General features: G+C 36.6%; 2 protein-coding genes across 4 annotated transcripts; both read right to left on the bottom strand.

Annotated features, from left to right (window-relative positions):
- Window positions 1–11,137: 11,137 nt before the first annotated feature.
- On the bottom strand, window positions 11,138–14,477 carry LOC7461943 (zinc finger CCCH domain-containing protein 62). 2 transcript variants are annotated; one of them, XM_024597146.2, is made up of 9 exons: window positions 14,162–14,477; window positions 13,960–14,069; window positions 13,699–13,813; window positions 13,555–13,616; window positions 13,241–13,292; window positions 13,003–13,114; window positions 12,406–12,504; window positions 12,173–12,300; window positions 11,138–12,045 (listed from the first exon to the last, which is right to left on the bottom strand). In XM_024597146.2, the coding sequence occupies exons 1-9, from the start codon at window positions 14,335–14,337 to the stop codon at window positions 11,442–11,444; spliced, it is 1,458 nt and encodes a 485-aa protein (XP_024452914.2). In that variant the 5' UTR covers window positions 14,338–14,477; the 3' UTR covers window positions 11,138–11,441. The 2 variants fall into 2 exon arrangements, with proteins under 2 accessions (XP_024452914.2, XP_024452913.2); XM_024597145.2 differs by having other exon boundaries at window positions 13,699–13,861.
- A 3,742-nt stretch (window positions 14,478–18,219) lies between these two features.
- On the bottom strand, window positions 18,220–22,360 carry LOC7461944 (25.3 kDa vesicle transport protein). 2 transcript variants are annotated; one of them, XM_002304198.4, is made up of 6 exons: window positions 22,140–22,360; window positions 21,407–21,704; window positions 20,539–20,699; window positions 20,260–20,406; window positions 19,422–19,498; window positions 18,220–18,716 (listed from the first exon to the last, which is right to left on the bottom strand). In XM_002304198.4, the coding sequence occupies exons 2-6, from the start codon at window positions 21,592–21,594 to the stop codon at window positions 18,633–18,635; spliced, it is 657 nt and encodes a 218-aa protein (XP_002304234.1). In that variant the 5' UTR covers window positions 21,595–21,704; window positions 22,140–22,360; the 3' UTR covers window positions 18,220–18,632. The 2 variants fall into 2 exon arrangements, with proteins under 2 accessions (XP_002304234.1, XP_024452141.1); XM_024596373.2 differs by having other exon boundaries at window positions 21,407–21,633; window positions 22,140–22,358.
- Window positions 22,361–23,905: the final 1,545 nt, after the last annotated feature.

Here is a 23,905-nt window from a genome sequence, read left to right on the forward strand (position 1 = left end):
AAATAGAAATAGAAACACATATAAAATTAAGTGAATAAAATAAAATAAAATAAATATTATGCAAAGCTGAACATATTATAAATATTTTTTTATAAAAATATTATGCAAGGATTGACATATTATAAATATTTTTTTATAAAATAAATCTTATATGTATAAAAAAAAAAGCATTCAAAAATTAAACACAAAACAAAACATTATTTTTTTATAAAAAAAACTCTATTAAAAAAAAGGCTTGGAAATCTTGTCGTCTAGACCATGAGACCAAGATAAACTGATAGAAAAGAAATTGAAAATAACCACAAAACCAATATTTGTTTACAAAAAATGTAGAATAATGAAACCGTAAAAGAAAATGAGAAAAAAAGGAATCCTTAACAGTATCAACTCTTAAAATTTATGATCCGTGTCATTAGGTCGGATGTACGACAAATAAAAAAACCACGAAACTTAATCCCCAACAAAACAAACATCGAAGGACGAAAGTTGAGAAATAAATATTGAGTTATGTTGTTTAGCGTGTTTCACTTCTGATTCTCTATTTCTCATTAGGTCTCCTCTCTGCAAACAAACTCTTCTGCAAGTAAAACTTTTGTAAAGATAAATCTCTTGTAATAAACTTTAGGTATATATATGGCTGAGAAAACACAGGTTCGCTTAAGCAATTCCAGACGTATTTCAATTCTTTCATGGTATTAGAGCTGACCAAAGTTAACGCTTCTAATGATCCTATGGCTGTTGTTGCAGATTCTTCATTGTCTTCCCCAGCATTCCATCTTCCAGCTCAAGTTATTTCCATCAAACTCGATGGAACTAACTTTCTTGCCTGGAGCGCTCAATTGCTTCCTCTGTTTCGGAGTTATGGACTTATAGGAATTGTTAATGGTTTTGATTTTTGTCCTCCTCATTTTTCCAGCGAAGAACACAAGGTCCAAGGTATTCTTAATTCTACTTATATGGCTTGGCAGTATAAGGACTAAACAATACTTGGCTGGATTATCTCTTCATTGTCTCTTATGGTTGTCTCCACTGTTTATGGCTTTGAGACTTCTCGTCTTGCTTGGCAAGTCTTTGGTGCACGTTTTGTTATGCCATCCATTTCTCATATTTCTCTTATCAAGCAAATGTTACAGTCTTTACAGCAAGGCGGAGTCTTGTCAGAAATTTTTGGATGATTCTGATTTAATCTTATCTGTTCTCAATGGTCTCAACTCTTCATTTCATTCCTTTGTAACTACATATATGCTCTTTTCTAAAGAGAAATCTATGCCATTTTTGAATTTTCATGTAGAATTGTTGAACTATGACTTTGTGCAGCAATTTCATAGTCAGTCCCTTCACTCTGAGGCAGGTTTCTATGCTCTCTACTCACATAAACCTGGCTCAAAAACAAGTTCTTGCCACAACAATAATAAATCTCGCTTCTCAAGGGTATCTAAAGGCTCAGGTAGTGCTTCCTCTCAGTTTAGGCAGCCACTACCTCACCTACCGTGCACATCTTCAATTGCTCCTTCTGACTCTCGCTCCCGATCCCCTTGTCAAATTTGTAAACAAAAGGGACATCAGGCCTTGGACTGCTTTAATCACATGAATTACTCCTTTTAAGGATGTCATCCTCCTACTGACGTGGTTGTCATGGTTGTAGAGGCTAATACGACTTACTTAAATCAATATCAATGGTTTGCGAATAATGGTGCTAATCTTCATGTTACCTCAAATATTGCGAATCTTGCAACCTCTCAACCTTATAAAGGTGATAATTTCATGAGCGTAGGTAACATGACAGGTTTGACCATATCTCATACTAGTAATGCTTCTATTAAAACTGTTTCTTCTACCATTGCCTTAAATAGTGTTGTTTATTGTCCTCAAACCTCTGTTCATCTCCTCTCTATCAATAAATTTTGTAAAGATAATAATGTCCTTTTTGAACTCACTAGTTCTGCTTTTTCTATGAAAGACATCCTAACAGGGGATACCCTCCTGACGGGACCAAGTGACAATGAATTGTATCCGATCAACCTTTGTCAATTATCTTCATCATCATATCATGCTCTCACAATGACTGTTAGCGTCAAAGCTCCTACTTTCACCTGGCATTGTTGTCTGGGACACACTTCCTCAGATATTCTTCATCATGTCATTTCTAATTTTTCTCTTCCAGTTAGTGATTCAATAAATAAAGGCAATTTATGTACCTTGTCAACTAGGCAAGTCTAAACAATTGTCATTCTCTTATTCTTCAAGAGAATCCACTGCTCCTTTTGAAATAATTCACTCTGATGTCTGGTCCACTTCCACTCTTTCTTTGAGTGGTTGTTGTTATTATGTTATTTTTATTGATGAATTTACTTATTTTTGTTGGTTGTTTCCTATTTCAAATAAATTCAATGTTTATTCTATATTTGTTAAATTCAAGCTTTTAGTGCAAAAATAATTTAAATCCCCCATTCGAAAATTTCAAAGTGATAATGGTGGTGAATATTGTTATGCCATCTTTAAACAATTTTTGAGTGACAATGGAATTTTTCATCAACTATCATGTCCTCATACTTCTCAACAAAATAGCCTCGCTGAGAGGAAACATCTTCATATTATGGACATGGGGTTTACTTTTCTTGCTCAATCGGGCTTATCTAAGAGATTTTGGGTTGATGCTTTCCTAACCGTTATCTTCATAATTAATCGACTCCCTACCAAAGTTCTTGATTATATTTCACCCTATGAACTTCTTTTTCATCCTCCTCCGGACTTCATATATTTTTGAGCTTTTGGTTGTTAATGTTTTCCATGTCTTCGTCCTTACACAAATGATAAATTATCATATCGTAGCACACCTTATATTTTTATTGGTTATAGTTCTAATCATAAAGGCTTTCGGTGTTTAGACCCTCCCTCTAAGCGTGTCTACATATCTCGAAACGTGATTTTTGATAAAGAGAAATTTCCTGCACAATCCATTCTCACAGATCCTGCCAACTGCGTCCCTTCCTCGGGGAAGTCTCCCGGTCTGTTCTTCACTCATCCCTCACACATTTTCACCCCTTCCTCTAGTTTATCTCCTACCCTTGCAAGTTCCTCACTAGAATCTGCTCTTGCCCGTGGCTCACCCGACACCCATGTTACTCTTAACTTTGCCTCACCTGAAATTTATAGTGTTCTAGTCGTTATCTCACCCGAATCACATCTCCACCCCTCTCTCTCATCTCTCAATTCTGGCCAACCCAAGATCTTTGTATCTTTTCCCTTATCACCTGCACCAATTCTAAGCCATTCCTCTGATCACCAAGACAGTGCAACCCTTAACCTCCAAAATGATATCATACTTACTTATATGCCTTCCACTAAAATAATCACCAGATCACAAACCGGTCATCTTAAGCCCTGTAGGTCCCCTGATTTTCATTCATATTCTAATTGTCACCCCCTTCAAGCATTGCATGCAGGTCTGGTTTATTCTGAGCCTTGCTCCTACGCTCAAGCGGCATTAATACCCGAGTGGTGTACGGTAATGGACAATGAATTCCAGTCCTTATTAAGAATGAAACTTGGTCACTTTGTTCTCGTCCTCCTGGTAAGAATGTGGTTCCATGTAAATGGGTTTTTAAACTCAAACGGCGACCTGGCGACAATGTTGAACGTCACAAAGCTATATTAGTAGCTGTGGATTATCTACATAGAAGTGGTGTTAATTTCTTAACACATTCATCCCAGTCATAAAACCTTATATTGTCCATATTATTCTTGCCCTCGTCATTTCTTTCAACTAGGATATTCGTTAACTTGATGTCTCTAACGTTTTTCTTTATGGCATGTTAGAAGAGAAAGTTATATGACACAACCGAAAGGATTTGCGGATTCGATACACCTCAAATTTGTTTGTAAGCTTCATAAATCTCTCTACGGGTTAAAACAGCTCCTCGAGCTTGGTTTAATTGCCTATCCACTGCTCTTTTGGCTCTTGGTTTTCAAAGTTCCCAAGTTGATCCCTCATTATTTATTTGTCACCTTGTGAACGTCCATGCATTCTTATTAGTATACATGGATGATATTCTTGTTACCTGGAATGATCAGAATTTTATGACCTCTCTTATTTCTAAATTATAACTTAAGTTTGCTATGAAGGATCTTAGCCGGTTGACATATTTTATGGGCATTGAGGCCATACGCAATTCCTCTAGATTACATCTTCGACAAACAAGGTATATTATTGATCTTTTGGATAATGTACAACTAATTGGTATCCGCTTGTATCGTGCTCCTTATGTCTCAGGCTCTAAGATGTCCAAATTCGATGGAGAAATTATTCCAAACCCATCTAAATATAGGCACATGATGGGGGCTTTACAATATATCACACTCATACACCCCGACACTGTATACTCAGTGAATCAACTCTGTCAACACATACAAGCACCTACCTTTGCTCATTGGACAACAGCCAAATGCATGCTACGATGTTTAAAACATACACTTGATTATGGTCTTTTCTACAAACCTGGTTCCTTTGCTATTAATGCCTATTATGACTCTGATTGGGCCGTTGATCCTGATGACAGACGATCAACTTGTGGTTATAGTGTTTTGTTGGACCCAATCTAATATCTTGGTCGGCTAAGAAATAACATGTGGTGTCCAAATTCAGCACTGAAGCTGAATGTTGGTGTTTGGCTCTAGTTGCAGCTGAGGTGTATTGGTTAAGAATGTTGTTGCGTGAGCTAGAGGTCTCTATTGCTTTTGCTCCAATCGCATGGTGTGATAACTGTTAGCGTGAGCCATTAAAAGTTACAAGGAAATAAAACACCAGTTGTATCAACTTCCTAGTTGCAGTTGTATATATCGACTCCCTAGTTTTCAGGCTTCAATCTAGGAGAGGCTGTTATGTAAAAGTAGATTAGTTAAAACACATCTCTAAACTCCTTCCCCTGTATCTCTATATATATACCGTGAGTCAATTAATAAAGCAAGTTAGTCTGCTTCTCCAGAAAATCTAACATGGTATCAGAGCATAGTCTAGGGATTTCTATAACCTAAACAGAGAATTAACCCAACGACTTCGACTTCATGGCTGAATATTCCACTGAATTGATTCAGCCACAAAATCCCATAACAGACTTCATGCTTGACAACTTCACGACCAAGATGACGGAGGCTTTGACAAAAGCCCAGGCTACCTCACAACCAATTATCAATGACTCTTCTGCAGCACCAACCAGCATTAAGTTGGATGGATCAACTATGCTTTATGGTCCCAGGTGGTAGAGATGAACATCTCAGCCAAAGACAAACTAGGGTATATTAACGGAGACTTACCTCAACCCTCAGAAACAGACCCAACATTCCGTAAATGGCGCACTGAAAACTCCGTGGTGAAAGGGTGGTTGATTAATTCAATGGACCAATCACTTGTTGCAAACTTCATCTGCTTCCTAACAGCAAAACAGGTGTGGGACGCCATTGCAACTACATATTTTGATGGAACTGACACATCACAAGTTTATGAACTTCGACGCAGGGTAACTCGGATGCGACAGAGAGGAGGATCAATCGAAAAATATTACAATGATTTACAAGGAATATGGCAGGAGATAGACTTTCGACGCCCCAATCTTATGGAATGTGCAACAGACATTCAAAAATATAACTCTCTGATACAGGAGGAAAGAGTTTATATTTTTTTGGACGGACTGGATGATCGACTTGACAACATTCGTAGTGACATTCTCCAACTGAAACCGTTTCCTACAATTGAGCAGGCCTATGCTCACGTTTCCTATGCTCACGTCAGAAGAGAGGATACTCGACAGGCAGTGATGACAGCAGGGGCAGAGACCACAACCAGTGGTGCTGTTATGGTCATTAAAGGCTCAAGGTTTGGCCAACCACCAACGCTGGTAATGGGAAAGCATCACCTATCCTCTAAACCGAAGGGTCCTTTTGATGGAGGGAAATGTACACACTGTGGAAACACCAAACACACTCGTGAGACATGCTTCAAGTTGCATAGGTACCCTGAATGGTGGCATGAACTACAAGCTAGGAGGAAAAAAGGTAACACTTTACCTGATGAAGGCATAGGTAGAGCCGCAACAGTCACGGCAGAACCTCAACTCTCACTCATCCCTATGGCAGACTCCTCCACTTCTAAAGCAACAGGTAACTGTGGACAAAGTTTCTATAGTTCTAGCCATCAAAATGAAAGTGAGTGGATTATTGACTCTAGGGCTACGGACCATATAACATTTGATCATGCGGACTTCTCACACACAACTCAACCACAAAGGACTTGTATTGCAAATGCAAATGGAGTCGCGTACCCAGTCACGGGAGCTGGAACCGTGTCGCTATCATCCTCACTCACTTTGTCCCACACTCTTCTTGTTCCTTCATTATCAAACAAATTAATGTCTGTGAGCCAAGTAACCGAAGAACTCAATTGTGTGGTATTGATATACTCTAATGTTTGTTTTCTTCAGGATGTTCTCAGCAGGAGATTATTGGGCGTGGTACTAAGAGAGGGGGGTTATACTACCTAGATGATTTCAACCATGGGAAAGCAAATCACGTACACCATCAACTCAGTAGCAAGGAACGAGAAATATGGTTATGGCATCGTCGTCTTAGACACCCATCATTCGGATATCTAAGACATCTATTTCCGAACTTATTTTTACAATCAAAGGATGTTGATTTTAATTGTAAGACTTGTATTCTGGCTAAGAGCCACAGAAACTCTTACCATGCAAGTTTGAATAAAAGCAGTATTTCGTTTGCTCTTATACACTCTGATGTCTGGGGACCTTCCCCACGAACGACTGTAACTGGTTATCGTTGGTTTGTTATATTTGTCGATGACTCCACCCGAATGACTTGGCTTTACCTGATGAAGACAAAGGAGGAGGTGTTCCCAATATTCCAAGCATTTCACACCATGATTTAGAATCAATTTTCAGCCAAAATACAAGTGCTTCGGTCAGATAATGGAGGGGAGTTTGTCAACCAACGATTCAAAGCATTCTTCCAGCAACAAGGTCTCCTCCATGAAACCTCGTGTGCCCAGACTCCTCAACAGAACGGTGTTGCTGAACGAAAGAATCGCCACATCTTGGAAACAGCTCGTGCTCTTCTTCTCGGCACAAATGTCCCAACTCACCACTGGGATGATGCAATAAGTGCTGCAGAATACTTACTCAACAAAATGCCCTCTAAGGTCCTGCAATTCAAAACTCCCCTGCAAATGCTCTCCTCTCATGTTGCACTACCCACAGTGTTGCTGCTCCCACCACGTGTGTTCGGCTGTGTGGTTTTTGTTCATCTCCATAAGAACCAACGCTCCAAACTTGATCCGTGTGCTGTAAAATGTCTGTTTCTGGGTTATGGACCAACTAAGAAGGGCTATAAATGTTTTGATCCCATTAACAAGAGACTTTATATCACCATGGATGCTACCTTTATTGAGTCTGGACATTTCTATTCTCCTACGGTCCCCAATTTAGCTCTTCAGGGGGAGTGCAAAAGGGAAGAACTGAATGAATTGAATTGGTACTTAACAGCTCCAGCCACTGTTAGCACCACTGATAATTCAACAAACCCTGCAGCTACATCCATTGGTGACAGTCCAGCACAAGCTGGAGAAAGAGAACTTGAGGAGGCTGAAAATGATGTTAAAGGAATACATGAAAACCAACTTAAGGAGACTGAAAATGATGTTGAAGGAATACATGAAAACCGACTTAATGGAGAGCTTGTGAATCAAGAAAGCCAACCAACCCCTCTCTCTGCAGTACCTGAATCTCCTACTGAGAACAACCTTGAGGTAAGCTCTTCCACTGTTCCCCCATATACTTCTGACTTGAATACTCCCGTAGAGTATGTGTTACCTTTCAGACACAACAGAGGAAAGCCACCAAACAGGTACTCCCCTGATACAGAAGAAAGGCGATCCAAATTCCCCATCGCTAATTATGTAAGCACACAACACCTACCTGATCCAATTCAGAGTTTCACAGAGGTATTATCCTCTTGTCATACTCCAGATAATATAGCAGATGCCTTGGCCGACCCTAAATGGGCACAAGCCATACAAGAAGAGATGGAAGCCCTACAGCAAAATAATACATGGAAGCTGATACCGCAACCTGAAGGGAAAAAAACGGTAGGGTGCAAATGGGTGTTCTCAATTAAATACAAGGCAGATGGATCGATTGACCGGTACAAAGCAAGGCTAGTAGCGAAAGGATTCACACAGACATACGGTATAGATTATGTTGAGACTTTCTCACCAGTTGCTAAATTAAATACTGTTAGAGTTTTACTATCCCTTGCAGCAAATCTAGACTGGCCGTTACTCCAACTTGATGTAAAGAATGCCTTCCTCCATGGTGACCTTGAAGAAGAAGTTTATATGGATATCCCACCGGGCTTTACATCATCTTCAGGAACTGGAGTTGTATGCAAGTTGGAGCGAGCTCTATATGGATTAAAACAATCTCCTCGAGCATGGTTTAGGAGATTTAGCTCAGCCATGAGAAGGTATGGGTTTGTTCAAAGCAATGCAGACCACACCCTCTTTCTGAAGCATCGACAAAAGAGGTTGACAGCCTTAATCGTCTATGTAGATGATATGATTATCACCGGGGATGACACTGAAGAAATGTAAAAATTACAAGAGCAATTGTCAGCCGAATTTGAGATGAAGAATCTGGGTGGACTTAAATATTTCTTGGGAATAGAGGTGGCAAGGTCACAGAAGGGTATATTCTTGTCCCAAAGAAAGTATGTGCTAGATCTACTGTCTGAGGTGGGGTTATTAGAGTGCAAACCAGTAGATACTCCCATCATTTAAAATCACGGACTCACTGAACACACAGACCAAGTACCAACGGATAAAGGACGATACCAAAGGCTGGTGGGAAAACTTATTTACTTGTCACACACTCGCCCTGATATTGCTTATGCCGTAAGTGTTGTGAGCCAATTTATGCATAATCCAAGCGAAGAACATATGAACGCGGTGATTCGAATACTTCGTTACTTGAAATCCTCACCAGGAAAGGGTCTAATGTTCTCTAAAAACAACCGCTTGGATGTTGAAGGATACACAGACGCGGATTGGGCAGGGAGTATTCTAGATAGAAAATCCACGTCAGGGTACTTTACATTTGTGGGAGGAAACTTAGTTACATGGAGAAGTAAAAAGCAAAAGGTGGTGGCTCGGTCAAGTGCTGAAGCCGAATTTAGGGGGATGGCAAAAGGGCTTTGTGAATTACTATGGCTTAGAAGGTTACTAATGGAAATAAGCTACGGTCCTAACATAGAGATGAACTTGTTTTGTGACAATAAAGTTGCAATCGATATCTCACAAAATCCTATTCAGCATGATCGAACAAAACACGTTGAGATAGACAGACATTTTATTAAGCAAAACCTTGAAGAAAAGATCATCCAGTTCGTTTTTGTCAAATCAGAAAATCAACTGGCAGATATATTGACAAAGGCAGTTTCCAGTAGAATTTTTCATGACTCACTTGACAAGTTGGGCATCAAAGATATTTATGCACCAACTTGAGGGGGAGTGTTAGCGTGAGCCATTAGAAGTTACAAGGAAATAAAACACCAGTTGTATCAACTTTCTAGTTGCAGTTGTATATATCGACTCCCTAGTTTTCAGGCTTCAATCTAGGAGAGGCTGTTATGTAAAAGTAGATTAGTTAAAACACATCTCTAAACTCCTTCCCCTGTATCTCTATATATATACCGTGAGTCAATTAATAAAGCAAGTTAGTCTGCTTCTCCAGAAAATCTGACAATAACATAAGTGCCTTAGCTCTTGCCTCAAATCCCATTTTTCATACATGATCAAAACACATTGAAGTGGATTACCATTTTGTCCGAGAAAAGGTGGCCAACAAAGATATAATTCTTCAACACGTCCCACCTCTGTATAACATATAGATATATTTACTAAGGGACACACGACTAATCAGTTTTGCTACCTCCGGGATAAACTTTCTGTGACAGATCTCCCTGCCAGTTTACAGGGGAATGATAAGGATAAAGCTCATAATATTGAGATTGCTGAAAAAACATTGAGGTCTGTTGTTTAATGTGTTTGACTTCTTATTCTCTATATCTCCTTAGGTCTCCTCTCTGCAAACAAACTCTTCTGCAAGTAAAACTCTTGTAAAGATAAATCTTTTGTGACAGACTTTGGGTATATCTATGGCTAAGGAAATACAGGTTCGCTCAAGCAATTCTAGACGTATTTCAATTCTTTCAATTGATTGGTGCTTTCTTTTTTACTTACATAAATGGAGTGAAAGTAAATGTTTCATGCAAAGGTAACCCCCCCCCCGGAGCAATTCAAGGGATGTAAAGCTAAAAGGAGGGCTAATGGAGATGTGGATTGGGTTGCAGAAACCATAAGGAATAGCCTTCTTTGTTAATCTACCCGAATACACCAATATGAAAGCTTCGTTTTTAAAATCTTTAGAAAAGAATATGATGAAAAACTTCATATTAGATTTTAGTTTTTCTAAATTATGTCATGATCTAAAATATCTGGGCTAACCGAGGTATTTATACATCTCAATTATGTAAAATTACTTTGTGTATTATAAAGTTTGAGCAAGAGTAATCATGAAAAATAATTGCTTTGCTTCACATGTAAGCTGAAAATTATAGGTGATTAACATGAAAGGTTGGAGTTGTACGTTGCTTAACTCCTACTAATAAGTCACATGTCCATAATTTATGCCAAGTGCTTAGGCAGCGTGAGAGCGCAGAATTAGAGAGTTGAATGGTTGTGAGCATGCATCGCAAAGTTTTTTTTATCTTTCTCTTTTCTTTCCTTTCTTTTTCCTTTTGCATTGCATTCGATCGACCAAGTAAATTTAAGGATTGAATGGTAAAGCTGTAAAGGAATCAAGGACTTAAATAAAGAAAAGAAGGGAAAAAATTGTTTGCGCATATAATACACATGTCAGCATGTGGACAAGCCACCACAGCGACCTTGGTGTCAGCGAATTTGTTTTGATAAGACTTTTCAATAATACCTATGTCTTAGGCATCTCATCATTTCTTTCTTTCTTTTTCTTTATTTTTTCTCTTCTTACCATAAAGTTCAAAGATAACTATAAAAAAAAATTAAATTTTATTGTTGAAATTCTAAAATCATCAAATCACCAAACTAAGCCCATGTTCCATGAAGAATAGACTTGTATTTAGTAATGTAAGAATTTGATCCAACTATTGTACCATGAAGAAAATTTTAGCATGTCATTGATGAATTCTCGAGAGCTATTTATCAACCGAACCCACTATTCAAAATAAACCAAGTTCCACAGAAACCTGTCCTAATGAGAGAAAACATCCTGACAAAGCTCGATCTTTTGAGCCACAGAAGTGGAAAATATTGAACCCTTCCACAGTAGTGGAAAGTTTCAGAACAAGTATGGTCTTCGTTCCAGCCTTCTTGGGTTGGTAGGCCACTCCTCTCTCCTTGGGCTACAAGGCCCACCACTCTCCTCTCTCCTCTGCTCACGTCCCTCCCTTGATTCATGCACAAATTTGCAATCGTGACCGTAATAACATCTTCCTTGAGCAAAGTATCTGCATAGTTGTCCCTCCCTTGATTCATGCACAAATTTGCAATTGTGACCGTAATGACATCTTCCTTGAGCAAAGTATCTGCATAGCTGTATCTGTTGGTCGCCGCCTTGTCTATGTGGTGATCTAATTGGACTAGAGTTATGAATGATTGCCAGTGGCTTTCTACAGAAGTTGGGAGACCTTGAACAAAAATCATCCTGGATGTCACTGTACTCGACTGAGTTTCCAGGAACTTGACCGCGGTAATCATTTTCCCCTCGGTTTGCATGAAGTTTAGGTTGTTCGCAGCCTTGTCTGTGTGGTGATCCCATTGGACGATAGCTGTCAGCACATTTCAAGGGTTGTCTCTGATCCATCCTTGACAACCCATTGGTTAAACTTGTGCGGGGATTTAAATGAGAGCGACTCTTGTTTGTCTCTTCCTTTTTCAAGGCCCTAAAGTACAGAAAACTTTAGCATGTTAACATAGCTGAACAAGTCTACCAGATAACAGGTAAGTTTTGATTCACTGGATTGCCTATCATTTTCAACAATATTCCAACATGACAATAAATCAGAGTACCTTTCCACCCTGAGCATTTTCCTCCCTTCCTTCTCCTGGATCCTGGTTTCTCTGCTAGACCTGGCGAGAGAACCTCTTAAGTGCTTTTCGAGAAGAATCTTGCGCCTTTCTCCTTCATCTTCCCATCTCTGCAATGATAAAAATCAATTTGCCTTTGAGGGGAGATTTTTTTTTCTTTTCAAATAAATGAACATTACTTGTCTTAAGAAAAATCATATCTACACGGCATAAACCTGTCTTAAGGTCTTCATTCGATACAGGTTCCGACCCTTTATCAGGAGGGGATGAAGTGGAGGGAGTGGATTCTCCCCTTTGCTCCAAAGGACTTCTATCTGGTCACATAAATATCAAAACCATTTTATTTGCTATCTGATATTGATCCTCTCATTTTGTTAGATAACTAGAGTTATATTTTATTGAAATTGGATGTGCAATTCAAAGGTGATGCATCGAATGTACAGTATACACAGACTCACAATTTCAATCTACTACGCTAGCCACTCACTTCCTTCAATAAACAGAACAATTCTAGAAACTGAAATGGAGCTTTTATCAAAATTCTACTTCACAGAAGACTTACTCCTCCATTGCACAAGAAAATCAACATACAAGTATTCATCTTCTAAAAATTATAAAGGTACAGATAAGACAGAAAAAATACAGGTTAAAATAACTTCAATTTCTTCTCTAATTTTGGCTCTTCAATCACTTACAAAAAGGTTGAACGCATTGTCAAGACATATTAGTGCAAGATTCAGAGTTTGGCATGCGTATGTCCATCGTCTTACATTTAATCCGATAAACCAAATCACATGTGGCTTTTAACTCACTGTAAATGTATGCTGTTGCTTGGCAGCACCATAGCTTTCCTGCACAATTTTACCTGCAACCATCCTTGTTCCGATAGGAGGACCCATGGCACTTCGTGATGCTATATTATACCTGATCAGAAACAGATATAAATCAAGCAAAAACAATACAAGATTAGAGAAATTTCACTAGACTAATCGCAACATATGTATCCTTTGCATCGTCTTGTAGATCAAAGATATTATTCCAAAGACATACTTATCGTAAACATTCTGGTCAAACATGACAATGTCACCTCTGCATGCATCCCCTGCATAAAAGCAATAACATGTCTCAGATATAAACTTGAAGGAAAGTGAAGAAAACTAAGCTAGAACAGTGCAAGCTGATGACACCTGAAAGAACAAAATGACCAAAAATAATTTATGAATGGTTTTATGCATCATGGAAATTGATCGATAGAGCATCCATCACCCATTCTACAAAAAGCTATCCCTTATTCTTGTCTTATAGGCTGGTTATGCATTCAAGCATTAAAATCAATCAATCAATAATAAGTTAATGTGGTTTACCTTTACAGTCCAAAACAAAGCTAGATATGGGGTACTTTTTCTCCCCTCCGCCACTCAAAATCCTACATCAAGATAAACAAAAAATCAAAACGACAGACAAAAAGAAAAAAAGAATCAGTAGCTTCAAAGAAGATGCAAAATTACTCTTGATGCTCCTTTATGCGCTGGATGAGTGTGTCCTTTTTGCCAGTCAGTCTCAATTTATTCTTCCTCAAATAGACCTTACATTGCTCCACTTTGAGCCCCTCTAACTTCCCAGCTTCCATCACGTCACAAAGCAAGAAATCAAAACCCAATCTCAAAGAATCTAAACCCATGTAAGTTATCACTATCTTGCCCTCCATGCTCTAATATAAAACTAGTGTTTACTTGCGTGTATATGAGATTATTGACTGTATTACTAACCTTGTATGATCTTTTGAACTTCCTCATAACTTTTCTCATCTACTTCTGCCAATTTCGTCTCTTTTTCTCCTGGGTCTTTATCAAAGCTCAGGTCCAGATCCTTTGCAACGCTACACCAAAATATTCAACCAGTCAACTACATTACAATGTTATTTTCTTAACAGCAAACAGTTCAGGATTTTCGAGATTTAATTACACTAACCGTGACTTTGATTTCTTCTTGATAGACAATCTTGAGAGATTGCTTCGAGTCTCTTCAATAATGCTGTAACTTGGATCAGTATCAGAATCATAATCCGGGTCGGACCCTCCACTTTCAGTACTATAAACTTCTTCTTCTTGTTCATCTTGGGGTTTTTTTTGTTTATAGGTTACCATTGTTAAGTGCGCTGACTGCTTTGATTTGGGTTTTTGTTCTTTAAAATCAAAAGGGTTTATATAAGGTAAGCGTTGATGGAAACAAAAATAATGATATTTTTCAAAAATAATGTTTCCGTTGCTGCTAAGCGGGAATTAGGGTTGATATAAGGATTTTTAAATTACAATGTTAAGCTATCGAGAATATATTTGACTTCCACTCTACTTTTATTTTTGGATGTATTTTAAAAATGTTTTTGATTTAAAAAATATTAAATTAATATTTCTTTTTTTAATGTTTTCTAAAATTTTGAAATGTTGATTTTAAAAATATTATATTTTAATATATTTTTTAAAAAAAAAAACAACAAATACTATTTTAAAAAACATATGGCATAGCAGCTTTCTTAACAATATATTAGAAACGGCAAGCGTCTACATTCGTCGCTCTTGTTTGGCTTCTTTCTGTGTCAACTCTTTGCTTTATCAATGTGGCTGCTACTTCAATGACCTCTCCTTTATGTGTCTTCCCGCCTCTTTATATGTCTCTGGCTTGTGAGAAAGATCAGCCTCTAAGGTTTCCTATGTCTGAATATCCAAAAACAATGAGCAGAAGGAACAGACCAGGGAAGCTGGTGTCCAAATGCAGCATCGATATTGGTGGTGCTGACAAGCGTTCATGTAACTCAGTTTCATCATTCTATGGTTCTGGCATCCAAATATCAATGAGTTCTTTCCAATCTTTTGAGCCCTCTGAGGAGTTCCACAGTGTAAAGAGGTTGTCTTTGTCTCCAGCCATCTTGGGCGACCATGTTTTCTCACTTATTTGATAAAAAGCAGCACCAATGAATCAAAAGCAAAGGCGTAAGAATCTAGTACTTCGGTTAAAATTGAAAGCCTGTAGAGGTTAATAAAATTTCTTAGAAAGTATTGATTCTGCCATGCTTTTAGGATTCATTATTGCTATGGCTGTTCAAACTCATGAAAGCGATCTGATCATGAAGAGAAGAAGGCCTACTAAAGAGCAACGGCGTGTTGTTGTTACTGGAATGGGTGCTGTAACCTCAATTGATCATGATGTAGATGTATTCTACACCAATCTTCCCGACGGTGTTAGCGGGATAAGTAGAATTGAGTGCTTTCACTGTGCAGAATTTCCAACTGTATGTTTTCTTTGGCTCAAAAACCACTGCAAAAAATGGTTGTATCAACTTTATGACTCCCAGTCTCAGTATTAGTTGTAACAGAAAATTGCTGGAAAAATCAAGTCTTTCTCACCATTTGGATGGGTCTCGCCGAAGGTTTCGAAGAGGGCAGATAAGTTTATGCTTTATATGCTTCATTTGGAGGTCTGAAGGTAAGTGAAGTTGCATCATCTTATAAATTCAAGACTTTTAGAAGGTTCAAAACAGCAAGCAGAGAGTAAAATGCATGGATTTGGTTAGCTTAAAAACAATCGGATGAACTAGTGCCCTAGTGTAAAATTAATTGCTGATGCAACATTCCAGAAATTTACATTTGGCCAGTTTCAGGGATGGATGGGCCCTAACTACTCAGTATCCTCCTCTTGTTCATTTAGCAACGTTTGTATACTTAATTCTGCAAATCATATCATCAGAGGTGAAACTGTAAGCCTCTCACTTGTCCCATTGAAATAGTATTTACAATGCTGCTGCTAGATCCACTCTTGTTTCAGGAATGCATCTAATCTTTCTTTATTAAACATAATTTCTTGGTAGAAGTGCTCATGGTTATGTAAAACAATATTTAGTCATTATTTTTCTCCGACAGTCATCCTCATCTTGGGATATTTGCAGGACTTGAAGCTTTGTGGCGGCTCCGAAGCACCCATTATTCCAAATTTGGTAAACATGTGTGTAAACTGCATTTTCAGTCAAAAGGTTCATTTGTTCTCAGTCAGAGTCTTAAGCCAAGTTGCGAGTTCTGTAATTGAGCAGGGTCGCGATGGACTTGTTCTGGTATAAGGAGCTGGTGTTTTGCTGCTAGAAGAACTGGGGCATGCTAAGGAACACTTGCAGCAGATCACCCCTTATGCAGTCTGTTTGGATTTTCCCTTTTATATGTACAAGGTTTTCTCCATTTAAATTCCATTTTCGTATGACAGAAAAGAGGAGCAAAATATCTATGCGGAGTTCCTTGGTGGAAGCTGCACTTGTGATGCTTATCGCATAACTGAACCTCATCCTGATGGTGAGAAACAAGTCTATTGAAAAACAAAATACTAATTTGACATTTTACAAAAACATTAAAATAAAAATAATAATAATAATTATGTTCCTTCTCCTTTGTTCTCCACGTTCTCTTCTAAAATTCGAATAGCAAAAAGTTTCGAGGGGATGAACTGTAAGTGTGTGTTTCTTTCATTCTGATGAAGAGAAGATATTCAAGCACCTCAGAGGCAAAGTTTCAGTTACCTATATGAGGATATGAATTAATGCTCCTATTTTTATTTCTGAAATCAGGAAAGGGTATTTCTCTCTGCATAGAACAGGCCTTAGATCGATCTGGTGTAGATAGAGAAGATGTAAATTACATAAGCGCTCATGCAACATCTACGCCAACTGGCGATCTAGCTGAATATCAAGCTCTAGTTCGTTGTTTCGGCAAAAATGCTGAGATAAAATAATTCATTTTGTATTAAATCTTCATAATCCATCTTCAACATGATTAGTTTTACTCCAAATTATCAGTTAAGAGTGAACTCTACCAAATCCACGATTGGTAACCTGCAAGGAGCTGCAGGTGCTGTAGAAGCTCCGGCAACAATTAAGGTAAGCAGCTCTACTTCTTCCACGCATATAGGTGATGTCAGTCCGAATAAACTTTACATGAAAAAGGAGTTTCATGTTTTATTGTTGATTCTGAATTATTTCGTTTTCTCTTCTTATTTTTTTAAAAAAAAACAATTTGAAAACACTTCAAAAATTTAATTAGAAGTAAAAAAAATCAAAACATTTTTAAAACGTAAAATTAAACAGCAGATACGGAATGACTTTGTGTTCCAACCAAGGCATTGAAGAATTTGCCAGGGTAAAAAGGAGAAGGGAAGATGACAAGAAAGGGAGGGATGGAAGAGATTACGTATCATAGCCGCAAAAGAAAATCCCTTGGAATTTCAGACTTTTCAGTTCTGGCAAGCTGGACAGATTGAGAAGCACAAGTCGAATGGACTTTCTCTCATGCTACATCTACTTCATGGCTCTTATTTATTTCATCTTTTGTTTGCTATTCCCGGTTCCCCTACTCACTGGCCAAACAACGGCAAGGTTAGACTACTTTCCATCGTTAGCATTCACGCAATTCATCCTTTACTTCAATTTCTTTTCCACTCCTCAAATAAATACTCTGTTCTGTGATACAGAAATAGAGAAAGTTGGTTTCTTGGTGCCAATCCCATCTGCCCGAAGATTCCTTTTAATCATATCCCTATGGCTGGAGGCTATTGCGTGGCGCCACTAATCGGTGCAAAAGGATTAGACGAACAGAAACCAGGGTTTATATAAATTAACAGGGCAACTACAAGAAATGTCACATTCTTTCCCCGGAGAAAGTCATGGGCTGCAAGTGAATCTCACAGATTTACCTCTTTGTATCATGGGCTGCAGCACACGGAAATTTAAAGTTTACTCAGATACTCAATCATCAACAAGCCATAGAATCATCAAGCGCTGTCCAAGCTGTCAAAAATATTAGCAAAATTCACCAAGTGGACTACGGCGTATCATGGCATATGGCACCTGAAAACTTCCAGCAAACTGTATGGTTATAATGCTTTACCAAAAATTTTGTGGTAAATAAACGAGAGGTGTGCACACATGAATCACGAAGGTGAATTATGAATTGCAGGCTGTATATCAATGTAATCTAGAGCATTATTGGACATTGATGAATTATAGATATTTATATAAGGCCTATATAGAGTGTTGAGAATTCGGAAAATCCTCATACTGTACCAATATATATTTGATCCTTGCCTAACTGTAACATCAGGGGTTTCTCTTTCACATTTCCATATGTAGTTTGGACGTACATAAAGAACCAGTCCTTTTAACTAATGCCTGCCATGAACAAAAACTAGAGTCCACTTTGAAACATGATGAAGCCTTCATGTGTTAACTAATGCCTGCCATGAACAAAAACTAGAGTCCACTTTGAAACATGATGAAGCCTTCATGTGTGTCCAGTCTCCAATCTGAAGTTTGAACTTATATCACGAACACAGGCAAACAACTACAATGCAAGAGAAACCCAGGAAAACATGCAACATTTCTCAGAAACCACAAAAGGCCATTGGATCACCAGAGCTTTGTTTTAATCCAAAAGAGGAGGAAGACAACTCCTAGCACAATGGCAACAGGGGCCCACTTTCGAATTAAGGCCTGCACTCAAATAGTGTAGAGCAGATCATAAGTAAATTTCAAGTGTATTTACTACATAGGCTTATGGTTTCAGCATTTGTCAAGAACTTTAGCAATAGCCAATGCCAACATTTATCATAAAACATATATATAAATAAAGAAAATTATCTTAAAACAAGCATGGAGAAAATTTTAAAATTCCAGCTAGAACTATGGTTAAAGCCAGCAGGAAACAATCCTGAAATCCATATTCTCTCTGAAAGAATTTGCCAAAAAAAATTATATCTTAAGAAAGGAAACTACAAGCAGTGGTAAGCACAGTTCATAGTCTCATAGCAATTGTGGAGCACCCAATTAAATTTTAAGCATGTGAGCCACATCAACTTATTCTTCTTTTTTCTTTTCAGTCACAATCCTGTAGTTTACCATGGGTAATGGCAAATGAAAAATATCAAGGGGGCTAGTCTAGCGAAACAAATATAAAACACTTGAATGCACAATAGATATTCCTCTGAAAGGACATAAGAATGATTCTTTGTTTAACAATAATATACCACACAGATCTCATGTCCAGAGGCCTTCAACAAGACTTAGCCCTAAAAACCTCCACAGGAACAAAGCCAGCAGGGAAAGTGCACATTGGATAAAAAGCATATAAATAGAGAGCAAGTTGCTAAAGTGTCGGTTGGATTAAAACTGTATGTTAAACTATCAAATGGCACTAACCTGTCGATTCAAATCTCTTGCCTTGTCAGCATATACGCGGGATTCTGATGTTAACCGGCTTGACATTTGACTGACCTCTGCATTGTCACCAGATATGCAAGAGAGAATTTTGTGAACATATGTAGAGGGAGAAGAAAGGTAAGAATGCAGCATCTTTTATCCAAGAAGAAGAAAGGAGTGATTAAAAACAAATGATGAAGCAAAAAATAGATGTGTAGTATGTCACTTGCATGCAAAAAACAAGGAACATGGGTAATTTGACCAAAATCAAGTAATATGCAAGAAACATGATTTAGTTCAGCTTAATTTATTAGTAGGAAAAAAAAACCCCTCTTTGAAAGGGATGAATATGATTCCCCATCGGAGTTCATAAATTTGGTGTTATATACTTGCAGAATAATGGCAGCCCTGGAAAATATGGTTAGTGTACCATTTCTATGTGGAGATACATGACCAAGGAGAATAGGTGACGGGGACTGCCCTAAATCAATAAGTTACTAGTGCTTGTCAGCTTCATAATAATCAAAAGACCAACTTCATTGACCAAGGAAAAAGCATACATCTCTCCTAGCATATATAACTCATGCTTGCTAAAAGCAACAATGACTTGTTAGCATATCCGAGTTGATCATACTTAAATAACAATCACTTAATCTAATCAATACTACAACATCTAAACATATATTAAAACCTATATTTCAAGTACAGACATGGATCACGTTTAACTTGCACCATAATCATAAAAAAAATCATCATTCTTTGTAAACTCTTGCAATAAAAGAAAATAAACATGATAGAGAACATAAGTATTTGTTAGAACTAAAATTGGATATCTTACGGTCCAGCTTTTCACCAACACCCAGAACTTCCTGCACATTGCGAGTCATTATTTGGTGGACTTCATACAGCTCATCATTCAACTTAGCAATATTCCGTTGGGTGCGGGTGTCCTGGTACAATTTTTTTGTTTTCTGTATAAAAGTATCTTAAGAACATAAACAGGAAAAACAAAATCAAGCCTAGAAGAAGTTCCAAAGAGAATGTAAGAGAACATCAAGTATCTATAAGAACAATTCTAATTCATTCAGGATAAAATAAATTAAAAAAAAAAACCTACCAAATTTAATGAAGGCATATGGTCTAGCAGCAGTTTCAATTTGAGGCCCATTGACACGCTCAAATTCATTCTTAAGGTCTTCTAGGTATTGAAAGGCAAGCTTCTTAGGATAAGAACGGTCGCACATAGTGAGGTAACAAATACGTCCTTCAATAATATAACTACAATCTCAAGTAAAGGAAAACATCCAATATGGTTGACTTTAAGAGAGAATAATAAGACAACAGAAATTATAGAATGAATTTTACAAAATACAATAAATAAATAAATGTCACAGTTTGAAATTCAAAAAGAGGAATTGACAACGTGAATTGATATTACCAAGTAGCATCACATGAGCATAAATTAGGTAATTAGGGAAACATAAATAAAATGCACAAGCAAGCTCATCGCACGTATTAAAGTTAATTTTCACTTTAATTAAAACAGATGGGCCAAATGACCCCATAAAGTTCAATGAAAACCACCAACAAACAGGAAAACAGATACAGTTATGCAGGTGCAGCTGCTTTCACAACCAGAAAAATACACTTACGCGGATGTACAATCAGTAAGAAAAACACCTTTTTCTAAGAGTTCTCTGCAGTGCCATTAAACTGTTAACAAATATCCAGCAACATATAAAACTTTTGAGAATAACTAATAAGGTTTGCTTGATTCTGAATCTGCAGTAGGTGCAGGATCTTTAAAGTGTTGGAGGGAGATCATCTAAAAATAGAAATGTTAAAGACACGTGTAGACATGCTAAGCAAGTCTAACTAAAAGTTTAAGGAGCAGTGTACATGAGTGTCAGGCTATCAAGAACAAACTTCCAAAGGTTATGAAATGATCAGATCCAGAAAAAAAAAAAAAAAAAAAAGCAGGATACTGGAAAATATAAGGGCCAGTTTCAATTGACATCCTCGAAGCATCATTGTGGCCAGATGCAAGGTTCTTGAAAAGTGCCTTGACCTGCTGTTTGTACATTTCAGCATCTTTCACATCACGACCATCATCCAGTCCCTCTGCTAGCGGAAGACCATCCGTAACACGAGCAATCATTGTCAGCTTCACCATCTTTACTTACTTTTTTACTTCCTCAGATATGCAAAGTAACTGCATTACGTTAAGAATAGAAAACCCAGATCCATGAGAGGCCAAAGCAGCGAATTTGTTCAAAATTCAGTCTACAAAACCAATGTTTAATTAAAAAAATCGAAAAAAAAAAACATTCCTCAAGTTAAATTTGGCATCAAAGCATCAGGATGTAATTTATCAGAAATCTAAGAATGGAATCGTACCCACTAAAATATGTTAAACAAAAAACAAAACCCATCATTCAGTTTCTGTAATTGTCTACTGATTAACAAAATAAAAACAATTGAAAAGCCATTATTAGAAAAGAAATCATAACAGAAACAAAACCTCCAGTCTTTCTTTTATAATTCATCAACATAAAGTAAACAAGATCCCTGCGATCCATCGTCACGAATCAAACAAGAAATCCAATTAAGACCCCATTAAACAATGCAATCACAAGATTATAGAACCAATAAAAAAAAACCATCATTCAATAATCAACTAAACATGCAAAAAAAAAAAAAAAAAAAAGAAAGAATTACCTGATTATATAGCAAGTGACTATTTGGTTTTGGACTAAGGGATTTGAGGAAGAAGAGATACGATGGTAGTAAAAATCTATGTGTAATAAAATTGAAAGAAAAAAAAACCGCACACCAAAATAACGGAGATCTTAAGGTAAGCTGCGCAATTCCTATCTATTTGTGTGTCTGCCTGTCTGTCTGCAACAAGTAATTTCAAAAATAAGATATGCTCTTTTTACTTTTAGACTTGACCCACTCTAATGTTATTGGGCTTATGTTTTATTCTCCCATTTGAGTTTGGTTAGTGTATCAACATGAAAATCACATACATACATATATATATATACATACATACATATATATATATATATATATATTAAAAATAAAAACATATTTATAGGTTGTTTGGAATTAATTTTTTTTATAATTGAATTTAATCATAATATTTAATTGAAATTCAACTTATTTATTTAAAAAAGATAAAATTTAATTTATTTTGTTTTTTATATTATCACTGTCACATTTACTTTAAAAAAATTTCAAAAAAAATAAGTAAATAGATATTTTAAAAATTTTAATTTTAACATTAATATATTTTTTTGGTGTAGTAAATTAGAGATTTTGACCATATAAATTTACTTTTATATATTTATAGAGATTGAATTATATTTTAAATTCAATTCTTAACATTTAATTTTTTTCCGAACATTAGATTTTATTAAAATCTTTTAATTGAATTCAATTTAAAAAGTTTCTTATTAAAAAAAGATAAATATATAAAATAAATATATTTTTAAAATAAATTTAAAATAAATTTTTATACTTTCAAAATAAAAAATAAATATACAAGATATATATTCCAAGACATTACCTTATATATATACACTAAGTTATTTTTCGGAGTAGTTTTAAACAACCCATCAAACATCATAATTAAGATTTATTTATATATTCATAATTAATTAAATTAGATTTTTTAATGTCTCCATATGATTTTATCATATATTTATATATCAGTTAAATATTTTTTAATGGGAAGAGATTTTTTCTTTGCCCTACGTCGAAAGTTTATGCCTCACCACCCTAAGAAAAACTTGTGTTTGCCACGTGGGATAAAATTGATATAATGATTTTTTTCCAAACTATCATATTCATTTTCCTAAATTTGGAAATATCATTCATTTTTTTTTCCGTCCTCAAGAAGCGTAGCGTGATGGTAAAGGGTTTGAGATCTACACAGCAGGTCTCGAGTTCGAGTCAGAGCGTGCACATCTTGTAAGAGCCTGAGACAGCCGGGGTTTACTCGCTCACCTGGATCCATAAAGTGCGCTTTCCAAGGAGTGGGGTATCCTTGAATTCAAAAAAAAATATTATGTTTTTCATATATTATATTTATGAAACCAAATGAATAAATATGATAGAATATTTATTTTTATAAATAAAATAAAATAATTTGTGATGAAGATAAAATGTCATTCCCTCTCTTAATGTCAGGTAATTGTGCAAGAAGAAAATCTTAAGAAAAGGTATTGGCTTTGGTTGAGCTTTGTATGGGATAGGCAACTCCCATGACTGAATCCTTCTTTGTAATGTTTTATCTTTAAGTGCTTACTCGGAGTGTTTTCTTTTTCTTTTTTTTTAAACAAAGTAAAAGAAAAAAAATGGACAATTACCAAGATTCCTAAAAATATATATTTTAAAAATCCATCAAATTTTTTTTATATCTATAAAACCTACCTCTAAAAAAATCTTCATATCAAAACCCCACATGCCTAATTATTAGC

Source organism: Populus trichocarpa, chromosome 3, assembly GCF_000002775.5.
Source record: "Populus trichocarpa isolate Nisqually-1 chromosome 3, P.trichocarpa_v4.1, whole genome shotgun sequence".
In the NCBI taxonomy this organism is placed as follows: domain Eukaryota; kingdom Viridiplantae; phylum Streptophyta; class Magnoliopsida; order Malpighiales; family Salicaceae; genus Populus; species Populus trichocarpa.

Bases quoted from the DNA above. Each gene is read 5' to 3' on its own strand.
- LOC7461944 (XM_002304198.4), bottom strand. From the start codon at position 21,594: ATGGTGAAGCTGACAATGATTGCTCGTGTTACGGATGGTCTTCCGCTA. The intron at 20,407-20,538 runs GTAGGTTTTTTT...TATGTTCTTAAG, and splicing joins ATATGCCTTCATTAAATTTG to ATACTTTTATACAGAAAACA. The intron at 18,717-19,421 runs GTTAGTGCCATT...ATTTGAGTGCAG, and splicing joins CAAGAGATTTGAATCGACAG to GCCTTAATTCGAAAGTGGGC.
- LOC7461943 (XM_024597145.2), bottom strand. From the start codon at position 14,337: ATGGTAACCTATAAACAAAAAAAACCCCAAGATGAACAAGAAGAAGAA. The intron at 14,070-14,161 runs GTTAGTGTAATT...ATTTTGGTGTAG, and splicing joins AAGAAGAAATCAAAGTCACG to CGTTGCAAAGGATCTGGACC. The intron at 12,505-13,002 runs GTGAGTTAAAAG...TTATGTGACCAG, and splicing joins AGCAACAGCATACATTTACA to ATAGAAGTCCTTTGGAGCAA.